Source organism: Trichoderma gamsii (assembly GCF_001481775.2).
Source record: "Trichoderma gamsii strain T6085 chromosome Unknown Scaffold_3.2, whole genome shotgun sequence".
Lineage (NCBI taxonomy): Eukaryota > Fungi > Ascomycota > Sordariomycetes > Hypocreales > Hypocreaceae > Trichoderma > Trichoderma gamsii.
In genome coordinates, this window is record NW_020171340.1 from 1,027,765 (window position 1) to 1,053,499 (window position 25,735).

The 25,735-nt window shown below is 48.2% G+C and overlaps 11 protein-coding genes across 11 annotated transcripts; 7 read left to right on the plus strand and 4 right to left on the minus strand.

The window, feature by feature from the left end:
• Positions 1 to 560: 560 nt before the first annotated feature.
• Positions 561 to 2,446, plus strand: TGAM01_v201323 (hypothetical protein; the record flags this gene model as incomplete). Its single annotated transcript, XM_018809086.1, has 5 exons — positions 561 to 748; positions 821 to 1,100; positions 1,163 to 1,374; positions 1,446 to 1,713; positions 1,772 to 2,446. 5 exons carry the CDS (start codon positions 561 to 563, stop codon positions 2,444 to 2,446), a joined length of 1,623 nt encoding a protein of 540 aa, XP_018657661.1.
• Positions 2,447 to 3,517: 1,071 nt separating this feature from the next.
• Positions 3,518 to 4,046, plus strand: TGAM01_v201324 (hypothetical protein; the record flags this gene model as incomplete). The annotated part of the gene is made up of 2 exons (XM_024548740.1): positions 3,518 to 3,981; positions 4,040 to 4,046. The coding sequence occupies 2 exons, from the start codon at positions 3,518 to 3,520 to the stop codon at positions 4,044 to 4,046; spliced, it is 471 nt and encodes a 156-aa protein (XP_024406556.1).
• Positions 4,047 to 4,311: 265 nt separating this feature from the next.
• Positions 4,312 to 5,323, minus strand: TGAM01_v201325 (biotrophy-associated secreted protein 2; the record flags this gene model as incomplete). Its single annotated transcript, XM_018809084.1, has 3 exons — positions 4,312 to 5,010; positions 5,081 to 5,232; positions 5,290 to 5,323. The coding sequence occupies 3 exons, from the start codon at positions 5,321 to 5,323 to the stop codon at positions 4,312 to 4,314; spliced, it is 885 nt and encodes a 294-aa protein (XP_018657659.1).
• Positions 5,324 to 6,956: 1,633 nt separating this feature from the next.
• TGAM01_v201326 (hypothetical protein) lies at positions 6,957 to 7,097 on the plus strand (the record flags this gene model as incomplete). Its single annotated transcript, XM_024548741.1, has 1 exon — positions 6,957 to 7,097. One exon carries the CDS (start codon positions 6,957 to 6,959, stop codon positions 7,095 to 7,097), a length of 141 nt encoding a protein of 46 aa, XP_024406557.1.
• Positions 7,098 to 7,294: 197 nt separating this feature from the next.
• Positions 7,295 to 8,856, minus strand: TGAM01_v201327 (ergosterol biosynthesis ERG4/ERG24 family protein; the record flags this gene model as incomplete). Its single annotated transcript, XM_018809083.1, has 3 exons — positions 7,295 to 8,394; positions 8,457 to 8,764; positions 8,819 to 8,856. 3 exons carry the CDS (start codon positions 8,854 to 8,856, stop codon positions 7,295 to 7,297), a joined length of 1,446 nt encoding a protein of 481 aa, XP_018657658.1.
• Positions 8,857 to 11,981: 3,125 nt separating this feature from the next.
• TGAM01_v201328 (hypothetical protein) lies at positions 11,982 to 13,232 on the plus strand (the record flags this gene model as incomplete). Its single annotated transcript, XM_018804690.1, has 3 exons — positions 11,982 to 12,127; positions 12,239 to 12,981; positions 13,048 to 13,232. The coding sequence occupies 3 exons, from the start codon at positions 11,982 to 11,984 to the stop codon at positions 13,230 to 13,232; spliced, it is 1,074 nt and encodes a 357-aa protein (XP_018661958.1).
• A 229-nt stretch (positions 13,233 to 13,461) lies between these two features.
• On the minus strand, positions 13,462 to 15,835 carry TGAM01_v201329 (hypothetical protein; the record flags this gene model as incomplete). The annotated part of the gene is made up of 5 exons (XM_024548742.1): positions 13,462 to 14,114; positions 14,166 to 15,105; positions 15,164 to 15,308; positions 15,372 to 15,574; positions 15,629 to 15,835. The coding sequence occupies 5 exons, from the start codon at positions 15,833 to 15,835 to the stop codon at positions 13,462 to 13,464; spliced, it is 2,148 nt and encodes a 715-aa protein (XP_024406558.1).
• A 285-nt stretch (positions 15,836 to 16,120) lies between these two features.
• Positions 16,121 to 17,192, plus strand: TGAM01_v201330 (hypothetical protein; the record flags this gene model as incomplete). The annotated part of the gene is made up of 3 exons (XM_018804692.1): positions 16,121 to 16,243; positions 16,317 to 17,019; positions 17,077 to 17,192. 3 exons carry the CDS (start codon positions 16,121 to 16,123, stop codon positions 17,190 to 17,192), a joined length of 942 nt encoding a protein of 313 aa, XP_018661960.1.
• Positions 17,193 to 18,533: 1,341 nt separating this feature from the next.
• On the plus strand, positions 18,534 to 21,083 carry TGAM01_v201331 (urea active transporter; the record flags this gene model as incomplete). The annotated part of the gene is made up of 10 exons (XM_018804693.1): positions 18,534 to 18,639; positions 18,806 to 18,873; positions 18,923 to 19,017; positions 19,078 to 19,169; positions 19,225 to 19,324; positions 19,518 to 19,755; positions 19,805 to 19,975; positions 20,034 to 20,352; positions 20,404 to 20,906; positions 20,958 to 21,083. The coding sequence occupies 10 exons, from the start codon at positions 18,534 to 18,536 to the stop codon at positions 21,081 to 21,083; spliced, it is 1,818 nt and encodes a 605-aa protein (XP_018661961.1).
• Positions 21,084 to 21,181: 98 nt separating this feature from the next.
• Positions 21,182 to 22,813, minus strand: TGAM01_v201332 (hypothetical protein; the record flags this gene model as incomplete). Its single annotated transcript, XM_018804694.1, has 1 exon — positions 21,182 to 22,813. The coding sequence occupies one exon, from the start codon at positions 22,811 to 22,813 to the stop codon at positions 21,182 to 21,184; it is 1,632 nt and encodes a 543-aa protein (XP_018661962.1).
• Positions 22,814 to 23,899: 1,086 nt separating this feature from the next.
• TGAM01_v201333 (gamma-glutamyltranspeptidase) lies at positions 23,900 to 25,681 on the plus strand (the record flags this gene model as incomplete). Its single annotated transcript, XM_018804695.1, has 1 exon — positions 23,900 to 25,681. One exon carries the CDS (start codon positions 23,900 to 23,902, stop codon positions 25,679 to 25,681), a length of 1,782 nt encoding a protein of 593 aa, XP_018661963.1.
• Positions 25,682 to 25,735: the final 54 nt, after the last annotated feature.

Sequence of the window (25,735 nt, forward strand, 5' to 3'; positions counted from 1 at the left end):
GCCGTGGCATCATGGCTTTACAGGGGGCCTCAGGCGCTTGGGGCCCAATCACGAACCCCTGGAACGATATATCCCGAATTGAGACCCGAAACACCGCATGTAGTACAAAACACTACACCTTGAGTTGCAGACGCCATCGAGACGCTGAGCCATCGCAACTATTGCACAGCGCACGCAGCTGTCGAAACAAGAGCGTGTGATTTGGTTGTTGATACGCGAATACGAATTGATCTGCCTCTTGCAACTTTCAAGTGGGCGTTTGGACGACCTCAGCTGCGAGCTGCGAAAAGAGGACTGCTTTGCGCGAAGCATCAAATCCTCTGCGAGACCTATTTCGAGGTTCAGCAACAACGGGAATAGAAGCCTGTGGATCATTAAATCGACACAATTCACGGATAAGGCAGTATCGAGAAGCCTTCGACGCAACAGACGCCCTGCTCGTGCTCGTTGTCTTGTGCTCCCCGTTCTCCTCTGCCCCTCACCACGCAGCTCCTTGTACGACAAACTCTCCCCAAGACGGGTCTTCTGGAAGCGCCATCTCGCTCAATCACAGGCTCAAAATGGATCTGGAGACCAGGGTGCAGGCTGAGGCCCTGCTGCTGAAGGCTGCCCGCACGCATGGCGTCCAGGTACGGCGGGATGAGGTGCAACAGCATCTCAGGCACGACCACTACGGCGCCGCATTGGCTGAATGGGCGAGTTTGCATCTCACGACCGATAATCTCCTGTCACCTGATGAGTTGGCAATGTACGTATGGAGACACAGCTTCTATGAGGAGAGGAGGCAAGAATGCCGCTGACATAGCGACCCATGATGCAGATACTCTGCCCTGGACAGGAACGGCCAAGTTGATATCCTGGCCAACCTTCACGACCTCTCCGAGGTACAAGGTGTCACCGAGGATGACATCAAGGTCGCCATTGACGAACTCAGGAGATCAACGGAGAACATAACCAAGCAGAGCGAAACCTTGCGTCAGCAGCAGGATGCTCTATCGCGCCTTGTGAGAAAGCGAGCCGAGAATGATGCTCGAAGGCGAGATCTTGACCTTGATAGGCAAAGTAAAGCTGAATCGGAACGGCAACGAGCTGCTGCAGAGGTAACATTGCAACGCAAAAAGATGATAGACAGGCTTCCTACTGACGGCCATGTCCTTATTAGGTAGAGGCGGCTTCTCAAAGTCTTGCCTTTCGCATTTCTGATCTCGAGGAGCAAGGCACGCAGGCTGGATCCAACCTCAAGGGTACTCTGGGCGATATATTTCGTGCCGATGATAAGCTGCTGGCCAATCTACAGAAGCTGGGCTGGGAACTGGAGCAGCCAGATCCAGATGAAACGCTCAAGATTGACAAGCTGCGTGAGACATGCTCGCGGTTAGCCGCCCATACAACACCCGTCACGTCACACGAGGAGAATTGTTTGCTAACTGCTAGTTACCTACCAGACTGGTGAAGATTACGGTTGAAACCGTTCGGGCCAAGCTAGATACCACCTACATGGACACTCTTGTGGAAGCCGAGCGCTCAGGGCGCGTGCAGCCTTCGACGCATGACGAAGTCCAGGCTCTCGAGGCAGAGGTTGATTCTCTGCACTCGGAAATACTCTCCGTTGCTCAGATGTCTGTGGAACAGCAGTACCTTGAGCAGGCTCTCCAAACGGTCTCGACAGAAGGCGGCCAAAGTGCGATGCGCACATCCAAGGCCCTGGAATATGTGAGCGTCCATAAATGATTTCTGTCAATGTTCATGTTTACTAATATAAACTCGGCAGATTAACAAATGCCTTGATCACTTGGTTGGCCGCCTTGACCAGATCCAAGGTCGCATCGAGACTCACTTGTCGCACCAGGCGGCCGCCGCGTCACTCATCTCCACCGCCAAGATGGAGATGGCCGTCGAGATCTTGCCGCCTGTGAAGCAGTCGTCATCATCTGCCCCAGCCTCGATATTCCCCACATCTCCGAGCAAGAGCAGTAATCCTCCTTCACGGAAGCGCTCCAACACCGTTGGCTCTCACCACAGCCGCCGTAGGTCGTTCGGTGTCGCGGACGAGCCCCCACTCGACACACTCATGTACACCCTGTCAGTCCCCTCGTCCGTGTCTGAAGAAACCGACGGTAGGGCACAGATCGTGGCTTTGTCAAAGATTCTCGAGGAGCGATTGAAGAAGACGGATGAGATTGCTCGGAACGCGCAGGAGACGTTTGAAGTGGGCGCGCTGGCGCAGCTGAACGACACTCGGCTTGCTATCCAGCTTGTGCGGGACAGCGTGTTGGCTGAGAGTCCGTTTAATGAGCCGAGACTGGTTGATCCGGAGATTGGGGGCTCCATTACGCTCTTGGCGGCTGATGTGGAGGGTGCAAAGGATAGGCTGGCAGTTGTCGAGGGTCAAAGGAGAGACCGGAAGAGCGAGAAGAGGGACGAGTTTGTTGAAAGATGGAAATAAGCTGTGGGAAAAACCCTCCGATGTCATTCCATTTGCGGATGCCCATGCTGCATTTCAAGGGGCTATGCCTGGTATTAGAATCTACACACTGTCTTCTAATCGACGCGAAGGGCAAGAAACTTGTTCCCAAAGCTGTATCTTAAAAAGTCCGGGACGAATCGCTATTTTCTCTTACCATCACCAGCCACTGTACTGTCTGACCGAGTGAAATAGATGACTACCATACAAAAATCCACCCATATGTCAGTTACTATATTTGTGAGTAGAGTCGTAATCATCTGTCAATGGAGATGGAGTCCATGCCCCTCCGGGTAGATCCGACGTAACCCGGGCATGCATTTCTCACAATGATTGATAGATGACAGGCCGCGTACTCCGTACAAGGACCTCTATTAGGGACCTTGTTGACGAACAATGCGTACATGCTGGCCAATCAACACAACGCTGGATATGGACGTTTCCCAGAGCCGGGGATTTGATAGGCGAATTAGCCGCGCAAGACCCTGTATCAGAACAAAGCACGCGGTTCTCGCATCTTCCATCCCCCCATTCAACCATTCCCTGGCTAATAGTACATCTCATCGTACAGTATAGGTATAGCAAATGCAATGTGATATAAGCTGCATTCGCATCCACTGCAGAGCACTGTTTTCACTCAGTGACTCCGCTTCGCGATGCATGCAGTCAGCTTCCTTCACGTATGACCGCCCCCGCTTCTCACTATGTAAGTTTGCTGCATACTTGATACAATATGCACTATGGCGATGAATGTGCCTCATAGTAAAGTAGGTGGTTTCTTTACCATGATCGCGGAAGTGCTTCCTAGTTGCCGGTGTCAAAGTAGGTATGGAGGGCACGTTTTAATTCTGCTGCCTTCTGGGGGACCTGCAGTAGGATGTAAAGTAATCGTAGATTTGGAAAGCCACATGTAATATTGACCTATAATATGCCTACCGTGTACTCAATTTCCACTCCATATCAACAACATCTACATCATATCTAATAGATTTAATATCAACAACATCTGCACTATATTTGATAGAAGAAAACAGAAAAAAGGAATAAAACACAATGCTCTCCGCCGGCATCCTCGAATCCCGCCTCAACGCCCTCTACAACCAACTCGAAGCCCTCCGCCCCGACTCCTCAGACGCCGAACTCCTCTCCTTCGCCTCCTTCTTCGCCAAAGACTGCGTCGTCAACTTTGAAAGCATGCGAGAGGCCAACGAGCCGACCCGCGGCAGAGACGGCGTCGTCGCAAAACTGCGCGATGTCATGAAGCACGTGTACCTCGAGCAGCGGACCGTTGTCAGCCAGGCGATTAGCGAAGCCGATATGCGCGTGTTCAGCGAGATGAAGAATCGATATAATGTGCATTCGGAGGTGCTGGAGGACTTTCCCGAGACGCTTGTTGCGACGTTTGACGATGAGGGGCTGATAACGAATTTCTCGCTGTACTGTTGTAAAAGTAATGTCTTGATTATGATCCAAAAGGCCACTGGAAACGGTCCCTTTTCAGCGCAAGAGATGACAAAGTGAGTACATATAGCAATCATGTCACTTGTAATATTGAAAGTATGTACTAATTATTAGATGGTAGATATCCGCCTCGTCGTTGTCCATAAGCGGCGGAGCCTAGAAGCCGATTTCTAAACAGTCAATTACACTGCATTGCACACGCATGAGTATAAACAAATCTTAGTTGGAAGTGATGATTGATATCTATTAAAGTCTAGCCATGTAGAGTATGAATTAGGTACCTAGATAACGACCACCGAATTAAGTGAGACCCGGAATCAAAGTCATCCTTGTCTCTACACCTCAGTCCCCAGTACTGAACCACCGGTTTTTTCTATATCATCCATTTAAGCCTTGAATCGTCGGGCAATGCGAGAGAACTCGAAGCTTCGCTTGGTAGCAGCAGAGAAGCCGCAGCCAGTCTTGCCGTTCTGGAACTGGGCACCAACACCGGAGCAAGTGGCACCGCCGTTCTGGCCAGCACAGCAGCCAGAAGCACAGTCGGCATCGCTGAGGCAGGCACCAGTAATGAACTGCTGACCCTTGCCGTTGCCGAGGTTCTTGGCACCAGCTGGGTCGCCAACAGCAGTGTTGAAGCCAGCGGGAGCAGCAACAGCGCTGTTAGTAGAGCCGGAGCTGGAGCCGCTGCTGGAGCTGGGCGCAGGAGCAGGGGCAGAAGAAGAAGAGCCGCCGTTGGCATTGAAGCCACAGCCAGTCTTGCCGTTCTGGAACTGGGCGCCAACACCAGAGCATGTAGCGCCACCGTTCTGGCCGGCACAGCAGCCGGAAGCACAGTCAGCATCGCTCAGGCAGGCACCGGTAATGAACTGCTGGCCCTGGCCGTTACCGAGATTCTTGGCACCGGAAGGATCGCCAACAGCAGTGTTGAAGCCAGCGGGAACGTTGGCAGAAGTGCCAGTGTTGGATGTAGAGCCGGAGCTGGAGCCGGAGTTGGAGCTGCCGGCAGCAGCACTGGGCTGAGGAGGAGCACCACCGTCACCAAAACCACAACCTGATTTCCCAGCCTGGAACTGAGCACCGAGACCCTGGAAGAAGTCGAGTGTTAGTGGAAAGGCTGGAGATTGGAAACTGTTGAAGGGACAGCAGTAGACTTACAGAGCAAACACCACCACCGCTTATGAAAGCGCAGCAAGTCGAAGCGCAGTCCTTGCTGGACAAGCACTGGCCGCCAATGAACTGACCACCCGCGCCATTTCCAACGTTCTTGGCACCAGCAGGGTCACCAAGGGCGTAGACAGAAAGGGCGACTAAAAGATGATATTAAAAAACAAGCTCATCTGGGTCCATGGGGGTTGTCGACTTACAAGTAAGAGCTGAAGCAACTGACAAGCGAACCATTTTTGCGGTATTGTGTGTTGTGTTTGTAAAAAGATAGTGGTGAAAAGCTCCAAAAGAGAGAGAGTTGTAGTTGTTTTCGTGTTTTTGAAAAAGGATTAAAAAGACGAAGCAAGCGACACCAGGTCGAAATTGAACTCTGAAAGAAAGGAAGGTTGGGAAAAAGAGGCACCTGGCCTGAAGGAGTGAAGGAAGTTGAGGTGTTGGTGACTGGGAAGTCGTGATGGTGATGGAGAGAAAGAAGAAGCGAAACTCCTGGTCCCGGACTCGCGCTTCTTCTTATACTCGATTGACGAAAGCATGAAAAAGCCCCATCTTGCCTATTTCTCTTCTTTCCTTCTTTGCTTCTCTTGTTTCCTGGCGCTAAAACTTTGACCTGGGCGTCTCAACTCCCTGCTGTTTTCGCGCGACCAGCCGAGAGCCGAATCAGATGCCACGGACAGACTCATAGCAAGGGGGCCCGAGTCCCCCGAAACCAGGGCGACGTTTGACATCTCTCATCTTTGCTCGTCTATGCGCCTTGGACGAGGGTGCGACTGGCCTTTGCTGGGGGGGAGAAGAAGCCGCCTTGACTGTGTTGTTGCGCATGCTAAGCAGTAGTACCAGTAGTTGTGGAGAGAGGCCAGGGGAAGAGAGTTTCGGGAGGCGTTTTCTGCGACAAAGCCGGGGTCGAGTTCATGCGCCGACGGTTTTGTGGCGATCGGGCCGCTGGGCGGTTTCTGGATTAGCGGTTCTCTAATTCTGATATTAGCATCGGTATAGAGGAGTGACCATGCTTGTTTTCTGATCATTTGGCGAGGTTGCGAGGTGCATGTAGATACACGATGGAAACAAATTTCAAAATAGGCTGCAGTTGTTTCAATATGTGGGTGAGATCTGGTAGATGAAAAGGTTTCGTTTTTTTATTTTAAAGCCCTTGTTTTGCGAGGCTGATGGTGATCGTGCACTTGGACGCAGATTTTGTTTTGTGATACATGATGGATGCTCATTACAACACCAAATTGCTAATTTGGCACGTGTCAATGCGCCAACGCGGAGATGCAATGAGGCGCAAGCTGCGGATTCGGGACAACTTCATTGGTAGTGGTATTAATCTTGGAATAATGCTGGTGTTATGAATCGCTCCATCGAATAGCAAGCAACAATTTCCAACTTTGAATCCAGTCCAATCCAGTCCAATCCTCCATCATCGAGCGCTGCCGCCGTCGTGATTCTGTAAAAGTTGCCGCCTGCTTCAAACATCAAAACTGAGCATCTCGTCCAATCTGCCCCCGTCGACACGGACGCATCAATTGCGCGCGCATCTTTTGAGACGCTCGACAAGTTTCATGTTTGAAGCGCCCCTGTTTGAGGATTTCGCTGAGCCCCGGTTTCTGCTAGCACCACACTACTGTACTACTAGCGGAATACGGGCCAAGTATGATCCGGGCCGCGCTGGAACTGGGGTCGAGCTACTAGTACCTACTAAGGTACCTAATTGCATGTGCTTATTTCTCCAAGTATTCCATCCATTGATGACAAAACGAAACTCCGCCAAGGTTATTGCCAGTGCGTGCTTCAGGTCTTAGATCGTAGCTGACACGCAAGGATTACTTACAAACGTCAGCATCTGCATCGACTTTTGGAACACCAGGCAATGGATCGTGATCGTTCCGAGCCTGTGCACGATCCCCGCAAACCGTCCTTCTGCTTTGGGCTGCTTTGCGTTGATTCAAGCTTACATGTAGACTCGGGAGGCTTGGCGCCGATGCTTTGGGCGAGAGGAAACAAGCATTAATCTCGTAACTTTATTTCGGCGCCAGCCTTTCCGGTTACAAGTCAGCTGGAAGATGTCAGCCTTGTTGACTGATTGCCTTTTCTGTGCTTGAGTGTTTTATCACGGGCCAATTGCTGCATATTCTGTTTGTAGAAAGACATTACTACGGTCTCATTCTTCAATCGGCTGCCCTACACAAACAGCCATCGCACTCATTTCTAGTAAATACCAGGCAAAATCCTCCACTTGACTGCCTTTTTATACTTTTCCCAATCCTCTCCATACTTCTCTGCGCACGCCGCATCATCCCTCCCCTCACGATGTATCAGCAGCGAAGCGAAATACAGCACATAGAAATACGTGTAAATCATGCCCCATCCTCTTGCCGCCCCCTGCACCACTTGTCTGCCATCCAGCATCGTGACTACACTTGCTCCCGCCGTAGCAGCAGCCCCAGCGGGCAGAATCATGTATCCTGCTATACCGGTAGGAAGGCTGAATGGCGACGCCTGCAGCCAGTCCCCAAAGTAGTTGATGTGGCGCGACACTCCCCACCATCCATCCGCAAGCAGTCTTGTCCCTCGCTTGGTTTGTATGAAAGACATGTTTCTAACGCTGGGGTGGTCTGGCTGCGTGCGAAAGATGCGTTTCTGCGAGTTGGATGCGCGAAAGATGTATAACCCAACGGCAAAGACGGCTGACACGACGGAGATTCCTGTCCAGCCAAGCTGCAATGGGAAGACAGAGAGGTAGCGGGTTTGCGTAGAGTAAAGAAATGGCACCCAGACAATGTCCCCAAAGGACAGCATGAAGCCTAGACCATCAGTAATTGTATCCATCATGACCAGAATTCCCGATTCGGCATATTGACCCTCAAGTGCGTAGTATCCCTGGACTGAGGCAACGAAGAGAATGCTGTCAGACACGTATCCGTACGTGCGGTACTGCTTCGCAACAAATGCAAGATCAAGCAGAATCCAGCCCGTCAAACCAGGCCGCATCTCCAACCAGACTTTGAGATCAATCTCGCCAAAGAAGGGGAGTGTGACGCGAGGGTTGAGCTCACGGCCGATGAAGAAGTCGTACATTATATTGCCGGTTTGGCCGCCCAGCGCGAGTTCTCTCAATTCGCTGTTGCCTGACTTGACGCTAAAACTTTGCACGTATACGAACATGGAGATTGCGAATGCGAGGATAAGATTGGCTGTGTATATCTGCAGATAGTTTTCGTCGATAAAAGTCCAGAGAGGAAAGTCGGCGCCATATAGAAGTGTTCCTACGGCGCATGCAGCCAGCTGAACAAGACTCGAAGAAAACGCTTCAATGGGTTAGTTTTTCGAGACACATTCATAAATCAATTATATATCATGGTGAGCTTACCATTCAGCTTGTACTTTAGTGGCCGCCCTGATTCCCTCAGCTTCGTGCCATAGACCTCCTGGCCCGGGAGCACTCGGTAAAGCACCAGGCTGAGCAAGTAGTAACTCATCACCCAGCCGCTGACCTTCCAGCTAGCAAAGCCCCAGATTCCATCCTGAGGCCACGGAATTTGATCTTTCAGCTGCTTCAGCGAGAGAGACCGAGGCTCAAGGAGCGCGGGGGCCGGACAGCCAGTGATGTCGTTGCAGGTGAAGTAAAAGAAATAGAGCAGAACGGGGAGGCCAAAGACTAGCGATGCAGTGCCTAACCTATTTCACGAGTTAGATAAAAAGAAACACAGTCTTTTAATATCATCAACCTACGGGCCACCGAATTCATATTTGTGTTTTGTCGCTGCCATTCTTGCCTCTGGGCTGAAAACCAGTGCGGATAAATGGAGTCTGCGCTGCTGCCCTGAATGTTGCCCCAGACCAGATCAGCGTGTCTCTTTCGAGCGTCTTAGTTCTATAACTGCAGCGCTGTACAATATGAATTGAGAATATAGTTTCTTGTTGGCGACTCTTATATATACATGTTTGTTGCGTATTGGCGATTTGATATATACGCTGGCGATTACGAATACGCACGGCAAAGCGCTGCCCCATCTGAGCTGATCCGGATCGATCGCGCCCGGGGACTAATTTGAGTTGCTGGACGAGCTCTCATTGGATCGAATTTCAGATCCACAGTGTCCGCGGCGACCGGGTAATGAATAGCTGAGACTTGACTCAGAGACCGGAAAGAAGACAGTAATGATGGCAGTGCTCGGATCAGCGTGGTGCGTGTTCTGGGCGTGTTCGGAAGTGGACTTTGAACTTCAGACTTCAACTGTTTGTCGTGTGACTGACACAGCCCGTTACTCAACAGCTTCACTGCGCCAAGCAGCAAAAAGAATGGCAGCAATCTTACTACACAGCTGGGCCAAGGCAATGAATGGGTGATTGTAGTCAGTCGCGTCTTCGCAGTGCTACTGCAGATGATGCAAATACATTGTCTGGCACGGGTCAATTGACAGAAATGAATAGAGGCAGATGCTGTTTATTTTTCTACGGACAACACTACATACCTATGAAATCACAACGTCGATTAAGTACCTCTACCTACAAAATGGATACCTAATACCACAATTTGGATGCTCGTTACGCGAGAATTTTGCCAAAAAAAGAGGAAGAGGGGGGAGAAAAGAGAAAAGAGTTCCAAAGAGATTTTGAATAGGAAAAACATAAGGGAAAGACAAGAGAGAGAAGAAGAAATATGAGAAAATAAAAAGCAGGCCGGAGGGTATGAGGGAGGTAGGAGGACAAAGGACAAGGGTGTCGGAGGAGGAAGAAGGAGAAACAAGGGAGAAGGAGAAACAAGGAAGAAGGAGAAACAAGGAAGAAGGAGAAATAAGGAAGAAGGAGAAGAAATAAAGAAGAAGGACAAGAAATAAGGAAGAGGAAGGGGAAGAGGAAGGAGAAGGGGACGGAGGACCATGGTAGGGAAATAGGGCGGTGGATGTGAATGTAAGTGGTTTGGGTAAGGTTGACTGGTCTTCGCTTCACCAAAGCTTTTTGGTTACTGAACTAGAACACCACGAGAAGGTGCCAGTCGTCGTCCTAGGCCAGTAGGACCACTTGGTCCTACTGACACCTCGGCACAAAGTCACTTGACTAAGGCTTCATTGGCAGGGTGAATAAGGATGCTGGGTAAGGATGCTGGGTAAGGATGCTGGATAAGGATGCTGGATAAGGATGCTGGATAAGGATGCTGGATAAGGATGCTGGATAAGGATGCTGGATAAGGATGCTGGATAAGGATGCTGGATAAGGATGCTGGATAAGGATGCTGGATAAAGATGCTGGATAAAGATATTGGATAAGGATGCTGGATAAGGATGCTGGATAAGGATATTGGATAAAGATATTGGATAAGGATGCTGGATGGGGATGGTGGGTAGCATGGAAATTCCGATGAGGTTTTGGGGGACTCGCCCCCAAAAGATCGGAATTTCTTTCCCCCACCATACGTTGGCGGTGATGGTCGTGGTGTCTTGGTGGTGGTGTTGTGTGTGTGAGAGGTGAAGAAGAATCGTTCAACTTCCACGGGGAATCGGGGGGTTTATATAGTCGTGTCCTCACAGCTATTTTCCTTACTGCCGCAGCGTTAAGCAGGCCTCTGCGAGGAAATCGAGTCATTTTGGAGGAGCCGCGTCATTGCCTACGCACTTTATCATGAGCGAGCAGCTTTACCTCGGCGAGAAACTGGATCAATGGCTTGAATTTTGAATAATTGGCGCGGAAGTGGATGATGGGCGAGGAACTTTATCAATCACGAAGCTTGATATTCGGCGAGACTTTATCATTGATGAGGGAATTTCGCATTAGTGAGCAATTGGACTATTGGCGAAGAAGCTTATTGTTGGCGAGGGATATTATCATCGGCGAGACTCTATCGTCGGCGAGACTCTATCAAGGGTGAAACTCTATCAGCGTAGAATTGGACCACTGGCGAGGAAATCTGTCTACGGCGAGCCTAGATAATTAACGAGACTTTGTCAGTTACGGGAAATTTTTTATTGGCGAGCAAGTTGACTGCTGGTGAATAAGACTTTTATTGGTAGGGAAGGCGAGACTTGATCATCAGCGTGATATTGGCCTTTAACTAAGAAGTTTACTATTGGCGAGCAACTCTATCTTGAGCCTTCTTGTTGTTGAGCGCGTAAATCGGCTTTTCTTGGCCTGGGTTTGGCCGAGCAAGCTGAATCTTATTGCTCTCAAATAATCCTATCTATGAGTCTTTGAACCGAGTATTCTGTGCTTATGACTCTTACATGGCCGAGCGTGATAGCAAACTGAGGCCCCCCCTTTTTCTTCTCCACTAAACGTTATTTTATGCTTGCTCCAAACTTTATTTTATGTTTCTCCAAGTTTCGGTATCTTATCGACCAGTAAACCGACTGATAGCCGGATCGGCTATGCACTCTCTTCCTGTATAGAGGTGCTGCCCTTCAGTTTGCGCGCGTGTTCGGCCTTGTCTGACTTTTTCTGCTCGGACCGCGCTGAAAAATTTTGAGGCCCTAGAATTTTGCAGTAAAGCAACTGTGATGTACCTAGGTAGTTCATGTATGTTATGTCGTAAGCATCGGTCCGACACATGTACTTACGTGGACGCTGATGGTGTGGCTCTCGCTCGGAACCGAAATCGTGCCACGCAAACCCTCTTCCGGTATCTTTGTCTTTCGGATCCGGTCAATGTCCCGCGCTTCTTCACACCCGGCTGAGTTAGTCCCATTAGCTGGCTTCCGAGTTGTGTCGATATGGATGTTGCATATGCGCAGTGAGGAGAGAATACCTTGGCAGTTTGGTAAGAATGCGTTTGATGTCGGTTCCGTGACATGATCCGGGATACTGTGTATGTAAATATACCTATATAAATGTAGAGCCATGTTGGTTGCCTTTAAACTTAACCATCTATATTCTTTATAACTAAGACGCTTCTTCTAAAATGATCATGGAAATTCCAAGTGTCCAAATCGCAGCTCTCATCAAAGACCCTGGTCCCAATGCAGTGATAGAAATTCGTCAGGACTACCCTGTAGCCCAGCCCGGAGACAATGAAGTCTTGCTGAAAATGGAATGCTCGGGAATATGGTGAGTTCAGTCATGAGAGTGCCGAAATATTGAGCCAAAAGCGATACCCTCTTTGATCAACTGCTAGTTGTGGCAGCAGCTGACTTGGTATTGCCTTTCGCCGCGCTTTAGTTACTCGGATATTTACGTTTATACGGGAAACAATCCCCATTACAACGAAGTCCCCTGTCATGAAGGCGTCGGCCAGGTTGTGCAGCTTGGTCCTGGCGTTACAGATACTCTTCTTGGCCAAAGGGTTGGACTTGGATGGATTTACAGCGTCTGTGGCCACTGCTACAATTGCACGGCGGGTCGTGACAATTGGTGTGTGAACCAGTGCAACACTGGCACTGATAAGCCAGGGACCATGCAACAGTACGTTGTTGCAAACGCGGACTATTTGATGCCAATTCCAGATGAGCTACCCTCGTTCCATGCCGCGCCATTTCTCTGTGGTGGCATTACCATGGCGGGGGCTTTATCCCTCTGTGATGATGCTCTTGAGGACGGTGATACTCTTGTCATCTCTGGATCGGGAGGCGGCTTGGGACATTTGGGACTTCAGATTGCTTCCAATCCGAAGAATCAAAAGCATTCGAATATTATCGCAATCGACACTGGATCGGTCAAGCAAAAGCTGAGTCTCGACCTTGGAGCATCGGCTTTTATCGACTTCAAAACAGAGGATGTTGTCAAAAAGGTGATGGAATTGACAAATGGTAAAGGCGCCGACGTGGCTATAGTGGTTCCAGAAGCAACTGAAGCCTTTGATCAAGCATTGAAGTACCTACGGTTTACCGGAACGATGATATGCGCTGGGATCACCAGGATGGATTATCGCTTCCCGATATCTCCGACTGATCTTGAATATAGAGGTAAGTGAGGCTACTGGCTACAAGGGCATGATAGATGAGGAAGATTATGCTGATATGGCGACACAGGGTTGACTATCAAGGGCTGCCACGTAGGAACCAAAGAGCAAATGAAGGACCTGCTGATATCAGCTGGGAAAAAGGAAATAACCCCGAAAGTGGAAGTCTTTGACTTTTTGAAAATCGACGAGCTGTTCCAGCGCGTGAAGCATGGCGATGTCGTCGGTCGTTTCGTTGTGCAAATACCACAGTAATACTAGCCAGTATGGGCACTACTAACATACATGTGCTTACCCACAAACTCGACCATCTTTCCCCATATTTGGAAATATATGCAGACAAAAACATGAGCTGTACTATAGCGCCTTATTTGTTGCTTGAGATACACAAATGTCATGGAAACTATGGCTCAAATTGTAACTCAAACTTTATATCCGTGCCCACAGTGATCTCTGACTTTGCTCTTCATAATCGAAAAGGCTGCTAAGAATTTGTACCAAGTACTATTGGAGGCCTGGCGAAGAGTGTCTTTGCTTGGCAGCGATGTCCTGCTTCGTCGATTTTGGTAACAAAAGATCCTAAATGATCCGAGCCTGTGATATCACCGTAAGACTCCTCGCCAGGTATGTATTCATTGCCATTCTCATGCTCATTGCGGGTTATTTGCTGGCGCTGTTGTCTCGCAAGGCCCATAGCCGGCCGACGTAGTGTATCCGAGCTAGTATCATTGAGAGAGTCGTGCAAAAGCTTCCTCACTCTTTGTACTGACTGTAAACACTGAGGCAATTCATCAAGCGCATCAAACACGATTCGACAAAAGCTATCAAACGCGTCTTGTGCTATCTCATCTCGCTTCAGATAGATTAGCAAAACCTTGGCAGCAAGCTGTAGTGACGCAAGAATATGATGCGGATATGGATCCAGGCTAATCAATGAGTAGAGTTTGCGGCTACGCCGAGTTTCGCTTTTGCCGAGGGCAACCTGACAGCTGAGACCAAAACTTATGGTGCTAAAGATGACGTGGACAGACTCGCGACGGACCGCGTCGAAATTTGGAACAATATCCATCCGTTCAATAGAGGCAGCTAGGGTACACAAAAGGAGTAGTCCCATGTGATAGTGCAATTGCAGAAGGTCTGCAAAGTGTTAGTTTAGAAGTTGTGCGTCTCCAGATGACTTACACGTACAATAGCATAGTCGAGCATCTTTACTGAAATACATAATATGCCTCTCGCAAGCTGCAAGAAGTGGTTTAAAGGTCCTATCAAAGCGATTGAGGGCCTCCGCAATGAGGAATTGCAGTCTGGCGATGACGGACTCTCCGTAGCCATGGTTCATAGCTTCTCTCAGAACTCCAATGAGTTTCCACACATATCCCTTCCAGGTGGATGCCCGATGGACAATATATAGTGTATCATGGCTTGTTGGAACAAATTCGTTCTGTCTCCATGTCTCTGTGCTTTCATGGAATAGCTGAACTCGAGCTTTCATGAGGCAAAATACTGGCTCCCCCTCAAAGCCAAACACACCACTGCAGAGAATAGAAGGGCACCCTCTAGTCATTGACGAAGAAGTATCGAATACTACTCCGGCCCAATACATCATATTTTCGGCATGAATGAAATCTTCGTTGACGGAGGCGTAATCATTCGGGCCTTCTCCATCGTTTTTACCAACCGATAGGCCAGTTCCAGAAAATCGGAAATCACGTCGTTTTACCCTTAGCCTATGGATTTGGCGAAGCGCCATATCGATGCTAACCTCGCCAGCCGAGTGAGCATTTTCGGTATCTATGGAAGCCTCCCCAGATACAGGAGTTAGACCAAATAGGTACAAAGCAAGAACAGTTTGGTAGCTCAGCTTGTCAAAGACGGCCATGACTCTCGACTTGGCGTCGTTCCAGAGATGAGTGCTGAGCACAAGCAGCTGTTGGGTATCAATTGTATCATCCGCCACTAATGGAAGCCAGCGGCAAGAGAAGGCGTGCACGGCTGATATCAATGCTAACTGAATCGCGCGATCGCCTCTTGGGCAACGGTGGGTCATCTGTATCTGGCGGTCGGTGCTGCAGGCACAATTTGCCCAGTCAAGGGACACAACTAGCTGCAGCATTGTGAGGCCAGTCATCTAGTTTGTAATTAGTTTGCCGAATGTGTAATCGCCGCATATCAAAGAGACTACTTACATGATCAGGCACCACATAGGGACTGCAGTCAGGGCCGGTCCACAGAGTGAGGACAGGCTCGAATATGAGAGTAAAGACTGTCCATAGCCGGTCATGTAATGCTTCGGCCTCGATTTGCTGGGATAACTCAGAACTAGGTATGAGTCTATATTATTAAGTATCAGTAACTGGACAATCAGCAGCAGTAGATGAATAAGTCGGGACAAACTGCGTATAACCATCATTTTCTGCGGTACCAGCTGGCTCTATTTCGTGATGCTGTATCTCTTCAGGAGATTCTGAGTTATTGACTATCACAGTCGCTCCCGTTTGAAGACGATCCGATGCCAAGCGGCGAGAGAGCTGGCGAGTCCTTGGCCTGTTCACACCTCTTACTGCCGTTGTATTCGTACCTCCTCGGTTCCGAATCCACTAGAATGGATCATCAGGAGGAAACTTTGGTCGGAAGCAAAGGATCAGACTTACCTCATAGGTACATGGCAGGGCTCGCTTCGAACAATTTGTGCACTGAACTTGTGGCGATGGTGAGCCAGCGTCGGAACCACTGGAAGATGCATGATGGCGCCCTTGTAATTGAGAAGCATCACATGCGATACGCTTTCTGCGGCAGTAGTCGCAGCTGGAGAACTGACGCCTGCGCGCAGATTCGGATCCGGATACGCCTCGGGCCATGGCGGAACTGCGTAAATGCTCGTGCAATTCTAATTATAAGCAGTTTTATTTAAGCAAGGGAGTAGCGGAAAACTGGAATTCCGGATCCGAACAGCAGCATCATCTCGGATTAGTCAACGTCCCACTCCACCATGGCGTGGCGCCAAACGACTTATACCAACCGCCCGTCGAATCATGATAAGTATAAAACGTGAAGACTCCTTGGGATTTTTCCTCTCAAACTGTCTAAATCTTTTTAAGAAATACCATTTGAAGATATCTCAGAATTGAACGATTTCTGAAAACATGGCGCTGCCCTTTGACGAATGGCCCTCGATTCGGGTCAAGACAACCGACACTAGCCTCTTCGCCCGCTACGACGGCACCGGCCCGGCCATTTTGCTTTTACACGGTTGTCCGCAGCATTCTGTAAGCTGATTATACTCTTTTACTTTTGCTTCCCCCTTGGTCCTTTAAAGGATAGCTGTTTAACATAATGCAGCTCATGTGGCACAAAGTAGGCCCGCTCCTTTCTTCCAAGTATACCGTCATTGCCCCGGATCTACCTGGCATGGGCCAGTCGACCCTAAGTGAAACGGGAACCTATGATTCGGCATCAGCGGCTGCAGCCATCATAGCACTGTTAGATTTCTTGCATATCCAGAAAGTGGCTGTATTCGGCTATGACAAAGGTGCCTCGGTTGGATCCGTGCTGGCATGGAAGTATGCAGATCGCGTGGCATCCCTAAGTGTTGGAGAATACGCTCTTCCAGCGTTTGGACACGAGATTTTCCAAAACCCGGATCCTTCTAAAAACATATATGGGCACTGGCACCTAGCTCTCTTTTCTGTTCCTGAAGCGGCCGAATTCCTTATCCGTGGACGTGAGAGGGAATTTCTGAACTGGTATTTCTGGCACAGTTCCTATTCCGCTGGCGCTCTCATATCGCCTGATCATGTCGAGCGCTACGCAGCCGCGCTCTCAAAGCCAGGATACCTGCGCTCAATGACAGAGTTTTTGAACGGTAATATTTGGCGCGAGATTGAATATTTCAAGTCGCTGAGAGACGATCCAATTCGGATTCCCTTGACTGTGCTCTGGGGAGAGGCCAGTATGGTCCCGGAGGAGTTTAGCCAGACTTTATGGGGTCCTACAGCGACTTCTGTCAAGACGATGTATGTACCAAAAGCTGGGCATTGGTTAGGTGTGTATTTTACTGGAAATTCTCCCCCGTAAAGATATGCTGTTGACAATTCCTTAGCGGACGAAAATCCAAAGTGGCTGGCGACATTTATCGATCAAAGTGTTGCAAGCTCGGCTGTTGAGCCATCCGTCACCAACCTGGCGTATCTGGAGAATTTAGTCACCATGATCTAGGCGATTACTATTAATAATTTAAGACTTTTCAGATACAACCTTTGTGTTAATGTCTATATCTTCATGCTGCAATCAAGGATGCTAGCCCTCAGTGACAAGTACACTTCACCCATCCGAGAAATCACGAGAACAGAGCTGGTCAGAGTCGTTGAATAGAATAAAATATTATGCGATATGTCTATAATGGAGCCTACGATAGGTAAAGATAGAAAGCAAGAAAAAGAAATTACGTTTAGCTTAAATTACCGCCCTAGATGTTTGTATTCTCATCAACTTGTTTAGACACAGCATGCTTAGGTATGCATTTGATCCCAAATCTTGAGTTTATCCAAAATGTTAGCTTCCATAAGCTGCAAACTGCCCCGCCTTCTCAGTAAGCTTTAAATATCTCTGCATGCCGATTGTCTTATCAACATATAACCTTTTTGCTGATAGTTACATGTACTTGCTCACCTTGGCCATTATTTAACTATGGTCGTACGAGCCATCAGCGAAACTGGGTATATTGCAGAATAGGCAACTCTCCTGTATACCAGTATGTCCACGTCAGCTGCGAAAGCTGAGGCTGTTGTCACTGCTATCAGAAGAGTGACATCTTCGCCAAGGTAAAGTCAAAGTGAAGTTAACATTAAATGAAGAAAGCTGGAAATTTATATTCAAGCTTAGTTTACGCCTCAAAAGCGGTATTCAGCGCCACATATTGTGTCATGTTTAGTCCCCGAATTCCAACTCACGCATGAGTTAATGTAGTTCCAGCTACTAAGTAAAAGCGAGTTAAGCTATCGCGAGTGCTTCTTTCTTATGGTGTAGTGTCCAGCGCTCGTATCCACTACCATGATTTAGCTTCACAGAAAATTTCCTAATTCGGTAATCATCATTCACCAGCAGATGTCGTGATATCAAGGAATAAACACTGCAGCCAATTAACTGGTTCAAAGAAATGTTTAGCTTGATAAGTAATATGTAAAAGCTGAGTTGATTGGTCGAAATATGACATATTATTGATGCACCAGATCTATATGACATTGACTACCAAACTGTAACGAGTACTGAGATTCTCGCAGCTGTCTGTGTAGAACAAGTTAATAATACCCTGGCCGATAAGTGTAGCTATGGAGTCTGTCTATTGACGACATATTTAGCTTTTATGGCCTCATATACATGAGGAAAGAGGACGCCTTGGCTCTTATTCCATCACGTCATGTGTATCTATGATGACGCTCGTCTGAACAACTACACATTTACTTCGGTATCTCTTACTTATATTGTTGAACGAGTACGTATTTATATCTGGAAAATCTTTGAATTTGGGTATAGATGCACAATTGATCAGTTTTAACAATGAGTCTGTTGCTTAGGTCTGATAATGACGGCGTCGTGCCTTCGCCGCTCCCCGAGGCTGCAGGCTACGTGGTTGTTGTTGCAGTTGGTCTAGTATTTGCACTCGGTATGTTACTTCTCGCAAATAGAGCTTGATTACCAGAGCTAAGATGAACAGGAATGATTGGAATAACGCGACTATTAAAGAAAACCCTCAATGAAGATAACTCAAACGTTGAAACGTAAGCGAGATGCCGCCCACCTCAAATTCTTTAGCGGCGACTGACCGATAGGGCGTTACAGCTTCATGGTAGCCAACAGATCAGTAGGAACGGGTCTTGTTGCCTCTGCAGTAGTATCTGTACGTTAAAACTTCCTCGCCCAAAAGCCACCGTGCTGACAAGCTCTAGTCGTGGTTATGGAGCACAGCTTTGCTCAGCTGTGTGTTGGTGACATATCTTTATGGAGTATCTGGAGGCTTCTGGTATGGGGCAGGCTGCTCTCCGTAAGTGAAAAATCGTTGAAAAATCACAATACCTGTCACAAACTAACTGTATGTGTTCAGAATGATAGTTTTCTTCGCCTATCTCGGGGTCGTCTGCAAAAAGCGTATACCACAAGCCCACACAGTCCTTGAAATCGTTCGAATCAGATATGGTACGTATAAGTGGCTGCGTATATCTTTGAATAGGATGTTGATAGCCATAAACAGGTACTATTGCGCATCTTACTTTCACTTTCTTGGCAATCGTCAACAATCTTTTCAACACGATCAACATGATCCTGGGCGCTGCAGCCGTGATTACTTTCCTGTAAGATTTGTGAATCGATTTTCAGACAAAAAAATCTCTATTAACGTTACATAGAACAGGCATACATATCATGGCTTCCACATTTCTTTTACCTGTTGGAGTGGTGTTGTATACACTTGTTGGCGGCATAAAAGCAACGTTTGTGGTCTATTGTTAAAGAGATTAAACGCATAGCTGACCATTTTGACTATAGTTTCTTAACGGATTATATACACACATTTGTCATCGCCATTCTATGCTGCTATTTGACGACAAAGGCTCTCCTTCACCACGATGTCGGCTCTATTGACGGATTGTACGACCTCGTTGTCAAGGCGCAGCCTTCACATGCAGTCGATGGGAACTATCAAGGGTCACTTCTTACAATGAACTCTCAACAAGGAATATTCTTTGCGATTATTCTTCTTGTATCAAACTTCGGTGCCGTTATTGTAAGTTTGACAGTCATTATGGTGTACTCGTGGAAATTAACATGTGCAGATGGATACGAGCTACTTCATCAAAGCATTTGCCGCATCCCCAAAAGCTGTTGTCCCAGGCTATGTAGTAGGTGGATTTGCCTACTTCTCCATTCCATGGAGCCTTGGTACTATAATGGGCCTCGCAGCGTTGGGATTAGAAAGCTCTCCTATATTTCCAACATACCCTCGTGTGAGTCTCTGTTCTCGTTGCAAACTCAATTTTTACTGACATCTATCCGTCATGATAGCCAATGAATAGCTTAGAAGTCACAAATGGTCTGGTACTTCCTTATGTAGCTGTGGCAGTCGCAGGAAAGGGCGGAGCTGTGGCGGTCTTGCTTATGACATTCATGGCAATCACTTCAACGCTTTCTGCTCAGGTTATCGCCGTATCGTCCATCTTTACATTCGACTTTTACAGAACATACATCAACAAAAATGCAGGCAATAAAGATGTCATCAGATGGAGCCACTTGGGCGTCGTTCTCTTTGCCTCCATCTCAGCTGGCCTAACTGCGGCGTTTAACTACGGTGGCATCAATATGGGCTGGACCCTCTATATGATTGGTAAGAAGATTATTCGATGTGTTGTACTTTAAATTAACATTGTGTTAATAGGAGTTGTAACATGCCCTGGTATTTTCCCCTTGGTCTTGACGATACTTTGGAACAAACAAAGTGGCTTCGCAGCTGTTGTTTCGGCGGTAACTGGCTTGGCTACTGGTCTGGGCGTTTGGCTAGGCACAGCGCAAGCTTTGTTTGGTGAAGTATCCGTGGATTCCACTGGGCAAACACTTCCCTGCCTTTACGGAACTGTCGCCTCCGCACTTAGTCCTTTGCTTTACACGGTTATCTTGTCATTCATTTGGCCGGATAACTATGACTGGGCGCGCTTCACCGAAGAAAAGCTGCTACTAGATAGCGATGTGCCGACCGAAGAACCTGAAAGTAGGCAAGGCGGAAAAGGGGGTGTCCTTAGCAGTTCCTCTGAGATTGTCTACGACCAAACGGATCTGAGGTGGAAAAGATATGCGTTGTTTTGGTCGCTTTTCTCATTCTTTGGTCTTTGGGTTCTCTGGCCGCTGCCAATGTATGGAGCGAAATACATATTCAGTAAAATTGTGAGTTACACCCGCGCCATACTAATATGCAATATCTAATCACATCAACAGTTTTTCAGGTCGTGGATTGTGGTGTCGCTGATATGGCTTTGGACAAGTCTGCTCATATTGGGCGTGTATCCGCTATGGGATGGCAGGAAACAAATTTTCAAAGTATTGAGAGGCCTACGAGGCTAATTACAATGTCGATATACAACAAACGCAAGTTATCATTATTAGTTTCCCACGAAAAGAAAAACCTTGAATAGGAAAGCCATCAGTTTTGTGTGCCACAATTAGTGAACCGCTCTCTCTTGAAACGGCTGACCATCGTCGTAAGCGTCAACCTTGTACTTTCTAAAGTCGCGTGCAGATATCCCTTTCTCAAATAGGATATCTAGCTCCTCATAAGATCGTTTGAACGTTTCGGGATATCGAAAGAACGCCCATAGAGTAACAAGCAGTGATGTTCCACCCCAGAAGTAAGCTGTCTTGCCTGCCCACCCCCAAGCAGTAGGGTTAATCATGTAAGGCTCCAAAACAGCTCCAATAATGTCAAAAAGCTGGTGGGCAACCTTGGCTAGAGCCACACTCTGTACTCGCAAGCTGACAGCAGACACTTCGCTCGATGTTGCATACGCTGCGGGGCCCACGGAGATGTCGTAGCAAAATACCCATAGAATAGTGAGTGCTACTTGTCCCCATTTTGTTCCTTCGTTGGCATGGACCGTAGCCAAGATGCCGATGAGAGTATTCACTACAGTCATGAAAATCATGCCCCAGAGGTAAAGATTGCGACGACCTAAATGGGCAATGAGAACTGAGCCGATAAAGGTTGCGAGCAGGCCAATGGCAGTAGCGGCCACAGAGACTTTGTAGCTATTGTTTGCAGATAAACCTGCTTGTTCCCAGAAATAAGTTCCCGGGTTCATCATAAAAATACCATTAAAGACTTGACCAGCGAATGACAAACAGCAAATCTCTGTTCGGCGGAGATTGCTGCCTCTGAAACAAGCGAGATATGAAGACCCGGTTCGTATCTCCTCTTCATAGTTGACAGTATGAATGATCATGGCTAAATGTTCTTTGACTTTTATGTCAGTCTTGGAACTAAGCCGACGGATGCTGTGTTCTGCTTCTTGGAGACGACCCTTGCGAACAAGATACCACGGAGACTCAGGAGCGAATAGGCATCCCACAAAGAGCGGAACAGGCCAAATCCATTGGATGGCGAAGGGGATTCGGTAGGACCATTGTGAATCCAAGTTGACAAGGCCGTCAAGGACACCAATGGCGATGAGCTGGCCGATGATCTGCATGATGTTGACACCGCTGGTAAGAAACCCACGCAGCGAGATGGGCAAGCACTCTGAGCTATACGCTGGTCCTATAGACGCAAATGTGCCCCAGACCATGCCGCAGAAAATCTCACCAACAAGAAGCGTCGGTAGGTTATGAGCGCTGAATGGAATAGCAACAAAGCCCGCCATAAGAACAAGGCCAACCAGCATAACTCTTTTGTAGCCGAACCGTGAAGAAAAGAAGCCGTTGAATGAGGCGCCCAGGATAATGCCCACGATACTTGCTTGTGAGAGACCTGTCTGCCATTTGGCGGGGATCTGATAGCCCTTGCTGACAGGCACTCCGTATGCTTTCTGAAAAGCTGGGTAGCCGTAGAAATTATTGATGAGTGCGTTATCGTACCCATACATGGCGATGGACAGAGAGAAAAATGAAGCCCATGCCACGCCTTTCCACTGTAAACGGACGGCTTCGAGAATGCCTTGGGAGTGCTCTAGATCGGTGGCCTCTTTGGCTCCCTGGACGATGACACCCCATTCTTTTTCGGGAGCAATGTCATTCTCGACGGCTTCAACTGCCGCTTTATCGTCTGTGCCATGAGGGTCATCAACGGAAGCCTGAGCCATGATTGGAGCTGTGCTTTTACAGTTTGTGATGAGCTGTTTGATGCTTCTCAAGAGAGTAAAGGGCCTAATGGCATTGATACTTTTTACCTTACTTATACTTTTCTAAGATGGCAATACGTCACAATCCTGAAATATAGCTGGTATTGGTTCATGTCAAGGGTGGTCATTTAGCTGGATGCTCTGCGGAATTCTTCACCAGCCATCCAATGGCATTATTCCCGTATCATCACCTCCGCCATGTAGTGTACTAAATTTTAAGCGACATGGAATGTAACCATACATGCTCATTGATGGGAGGTAGAAAGAGGCTATGAAGCATCTTTTGAGCTACCATGAGACTAATTATCCAACTATCTGCAGCTGTTGAGCACCGGTATCTTACAACGCTTGGCGTGATTCACATATAGTTCAAGATTACAGTGCATACGTTGATAAGAAGTACGCTCATGAGACACGATAAGGGTAGACGGTTCATGATGCCGTTATCTCCCCGAAGGGTTCGTATCTCATGATCATATAGCGAATGCAGCTACCAGCAGTAGCTTACACCCTCTTTATATAACCCGGCTGCTTTTAGCCGAACCTCAGAACTACCCCAGATTTCCCAATGAAGGAAGATTATACACTTTTGGCTATCTATCGTGTAACGTTTTATGAGCTGCGAGTTCCGACGGCTGTTCAACCGATCACCCCTTCTATCATCATGGCTCTATCTTGGGATAATATTTCGACCGCTAGCGCATATACGAATGCCTCTAACCCCCGCAGTGGCGCTTGTCTGGAGAAACAAATGGCACGCCAAGAATACATAATAATGGGTATAAACGGCTATAACACGATGTAGATCGCAACCCCGCTTCAGTTGACAGGCGAGGAGGGCGCCGAGGATAGCAGTTGAGTCACGATAGCTAAGGTGGGGGACAGCATGATGCCAGAAATGTCTCGGTAGTAGAGATAGAAGCCGAAGGACATTGCTTGTTTCGATTTCTCTCATTTAATCTAGTCAATTGAGACAACCAAGTCTACTATCTTTGTTTTGAGGCTGGTGCTATCATTACAACCAACAACCAATATCCGCCGTTCGCCATGCCGTTTGACGCTGTTGGTGCTGCCATTACTACTTCAAAAGATGGGGCGGATGCATTATACAACCCCTCATATCCCGACTTTAGTCGATTCAACAGTCGCAGATCGGTTGTGTATAGCACGAAAGGCATTGTTGCAGCTTCACAGCCCCTTGCTGCTCAAGCCGGCCTGGACATCTTGAAAGCAGGCGGCAATGCGGTTGATGCGGCGATAGCCACGGCGGCGGCGCTCGGCGTAACAGAACCAAACTCGACTGGAGTGGGCGGAGACATGTTTATGATATTCTGGGACGAAAAGAAGAAGAAGGCGTTTGCAATCAACGGATCAGGGCGCTCACCAGCTGCGTTGACGATTGAAAAGTGTCGCGAGATTGGCTTGAGCGGGAATTTACTGCCGCCCCAGCATGCAAACTCGGTTACAGTTCCTGGCCAAGTTGCCGGATGGTTTGATGCAAAGGATGCCTATGGAAGTGGTAAAGTTACTATGGAACAGATTCTGAAAGCGTCGATCGAACTCTGTGAAGATGGCTTCCCTGTATCAGAAATCACAGCCCGACACTGGGTAGAGTGTGAGGGTTTACTGAAAAAGTCCTCCCCAAACGGCGCTGAAGTTCTCTTGGCAGACGGTAAAGCTCCAAGAGCTGGGCAAGTCTTCAAAAACCCTAACCTAGCCAGGGTGCTTCGAGAAATTGCTTCCAAAGGGAAAGCAGGCTTTTATGAGGGGTGGGTTGCAGAGTCTATTACGGAGACTCTCCAACAACTTCAGGGTGTTATGACGACTCAAGACTTGAAAGACCATACGACTAGTTTTGTTGAACCGATATCTCAGGCCTACAACGAGTATAAACTATGGGAGTGTCCGCCTAATGGTCAGGGTATCATTGCTCTAGAGGCGCTGGGAATTATCAACAGCCTAGAGAAGGAAGGCAAGATTCCTGCTCTCAGGAGTCTACAGCATAACTCTGTTGAGTATGTTCATACTATTGTGGAAGCTCTCCGATATGCATTTGCCGATGGAGATGCCTATGTCTCAGATCCAGAGCGTTCTGGGCCGCTCTGGACAGGTTTCCTCGGCGAGAAATACCTCGCCGAGCGAGCGTCTAGCTTCAAGTTGGATGCCGTTGATACTACCTTGAAGCACGGATACCCCAAAAGCGCTTCGGACACTGTATATCTGACTACATCGGACTCGGAAGGGAATGCGTGCAGCTTCATCTGCTCACTTGCTTCCAACTTTGGTGGCGGAATTGTTCCAAAAGGCTGTGGCTTCGCTCTACAGAATCGAGGCACGCAGTTTCAATTGCGTGATGGCCACGTGAATACGCTCAGACCTCGCAAGCGACCATATCACACGATTATTCCCGCCATGGTTACAAAGAATGACCGTCTTGATCTCTCATTTGGCGTCATGGGCGGCTTCATGCAGCCACAGGGCCACTTGCAAGTCATGCTCAACTCGTGCGTCTTTGGCTTCAACGCTCAAGATGCTTTAGATGCCCCAAGAGTGTGCATTCGACCCTCACGCACACTGCCCGAGTATGCAACGGCAACCGACTACTCCAAACTAACAGAGAAATCCATGATATGCTTAGAAGAAGGATTTCCAGTGGAGACAGTTGAAGGCTTGCGCAAACTGGGACACGAGGTTGAGCTTATAACGGGATGGAATCGTGACCTATTTGGCCGAGGACAGGTAATTAAAGCAAATTACGACCCAAGTGGCCAGAGAGTCTACAATGGAGGGAGTGATTTACGCAGTGATGGACACGCAGTTGCTTGGTAATATTCTGTATATCCATAGATTTACATTCTTCACGCTAGATTCATAATAGACTGC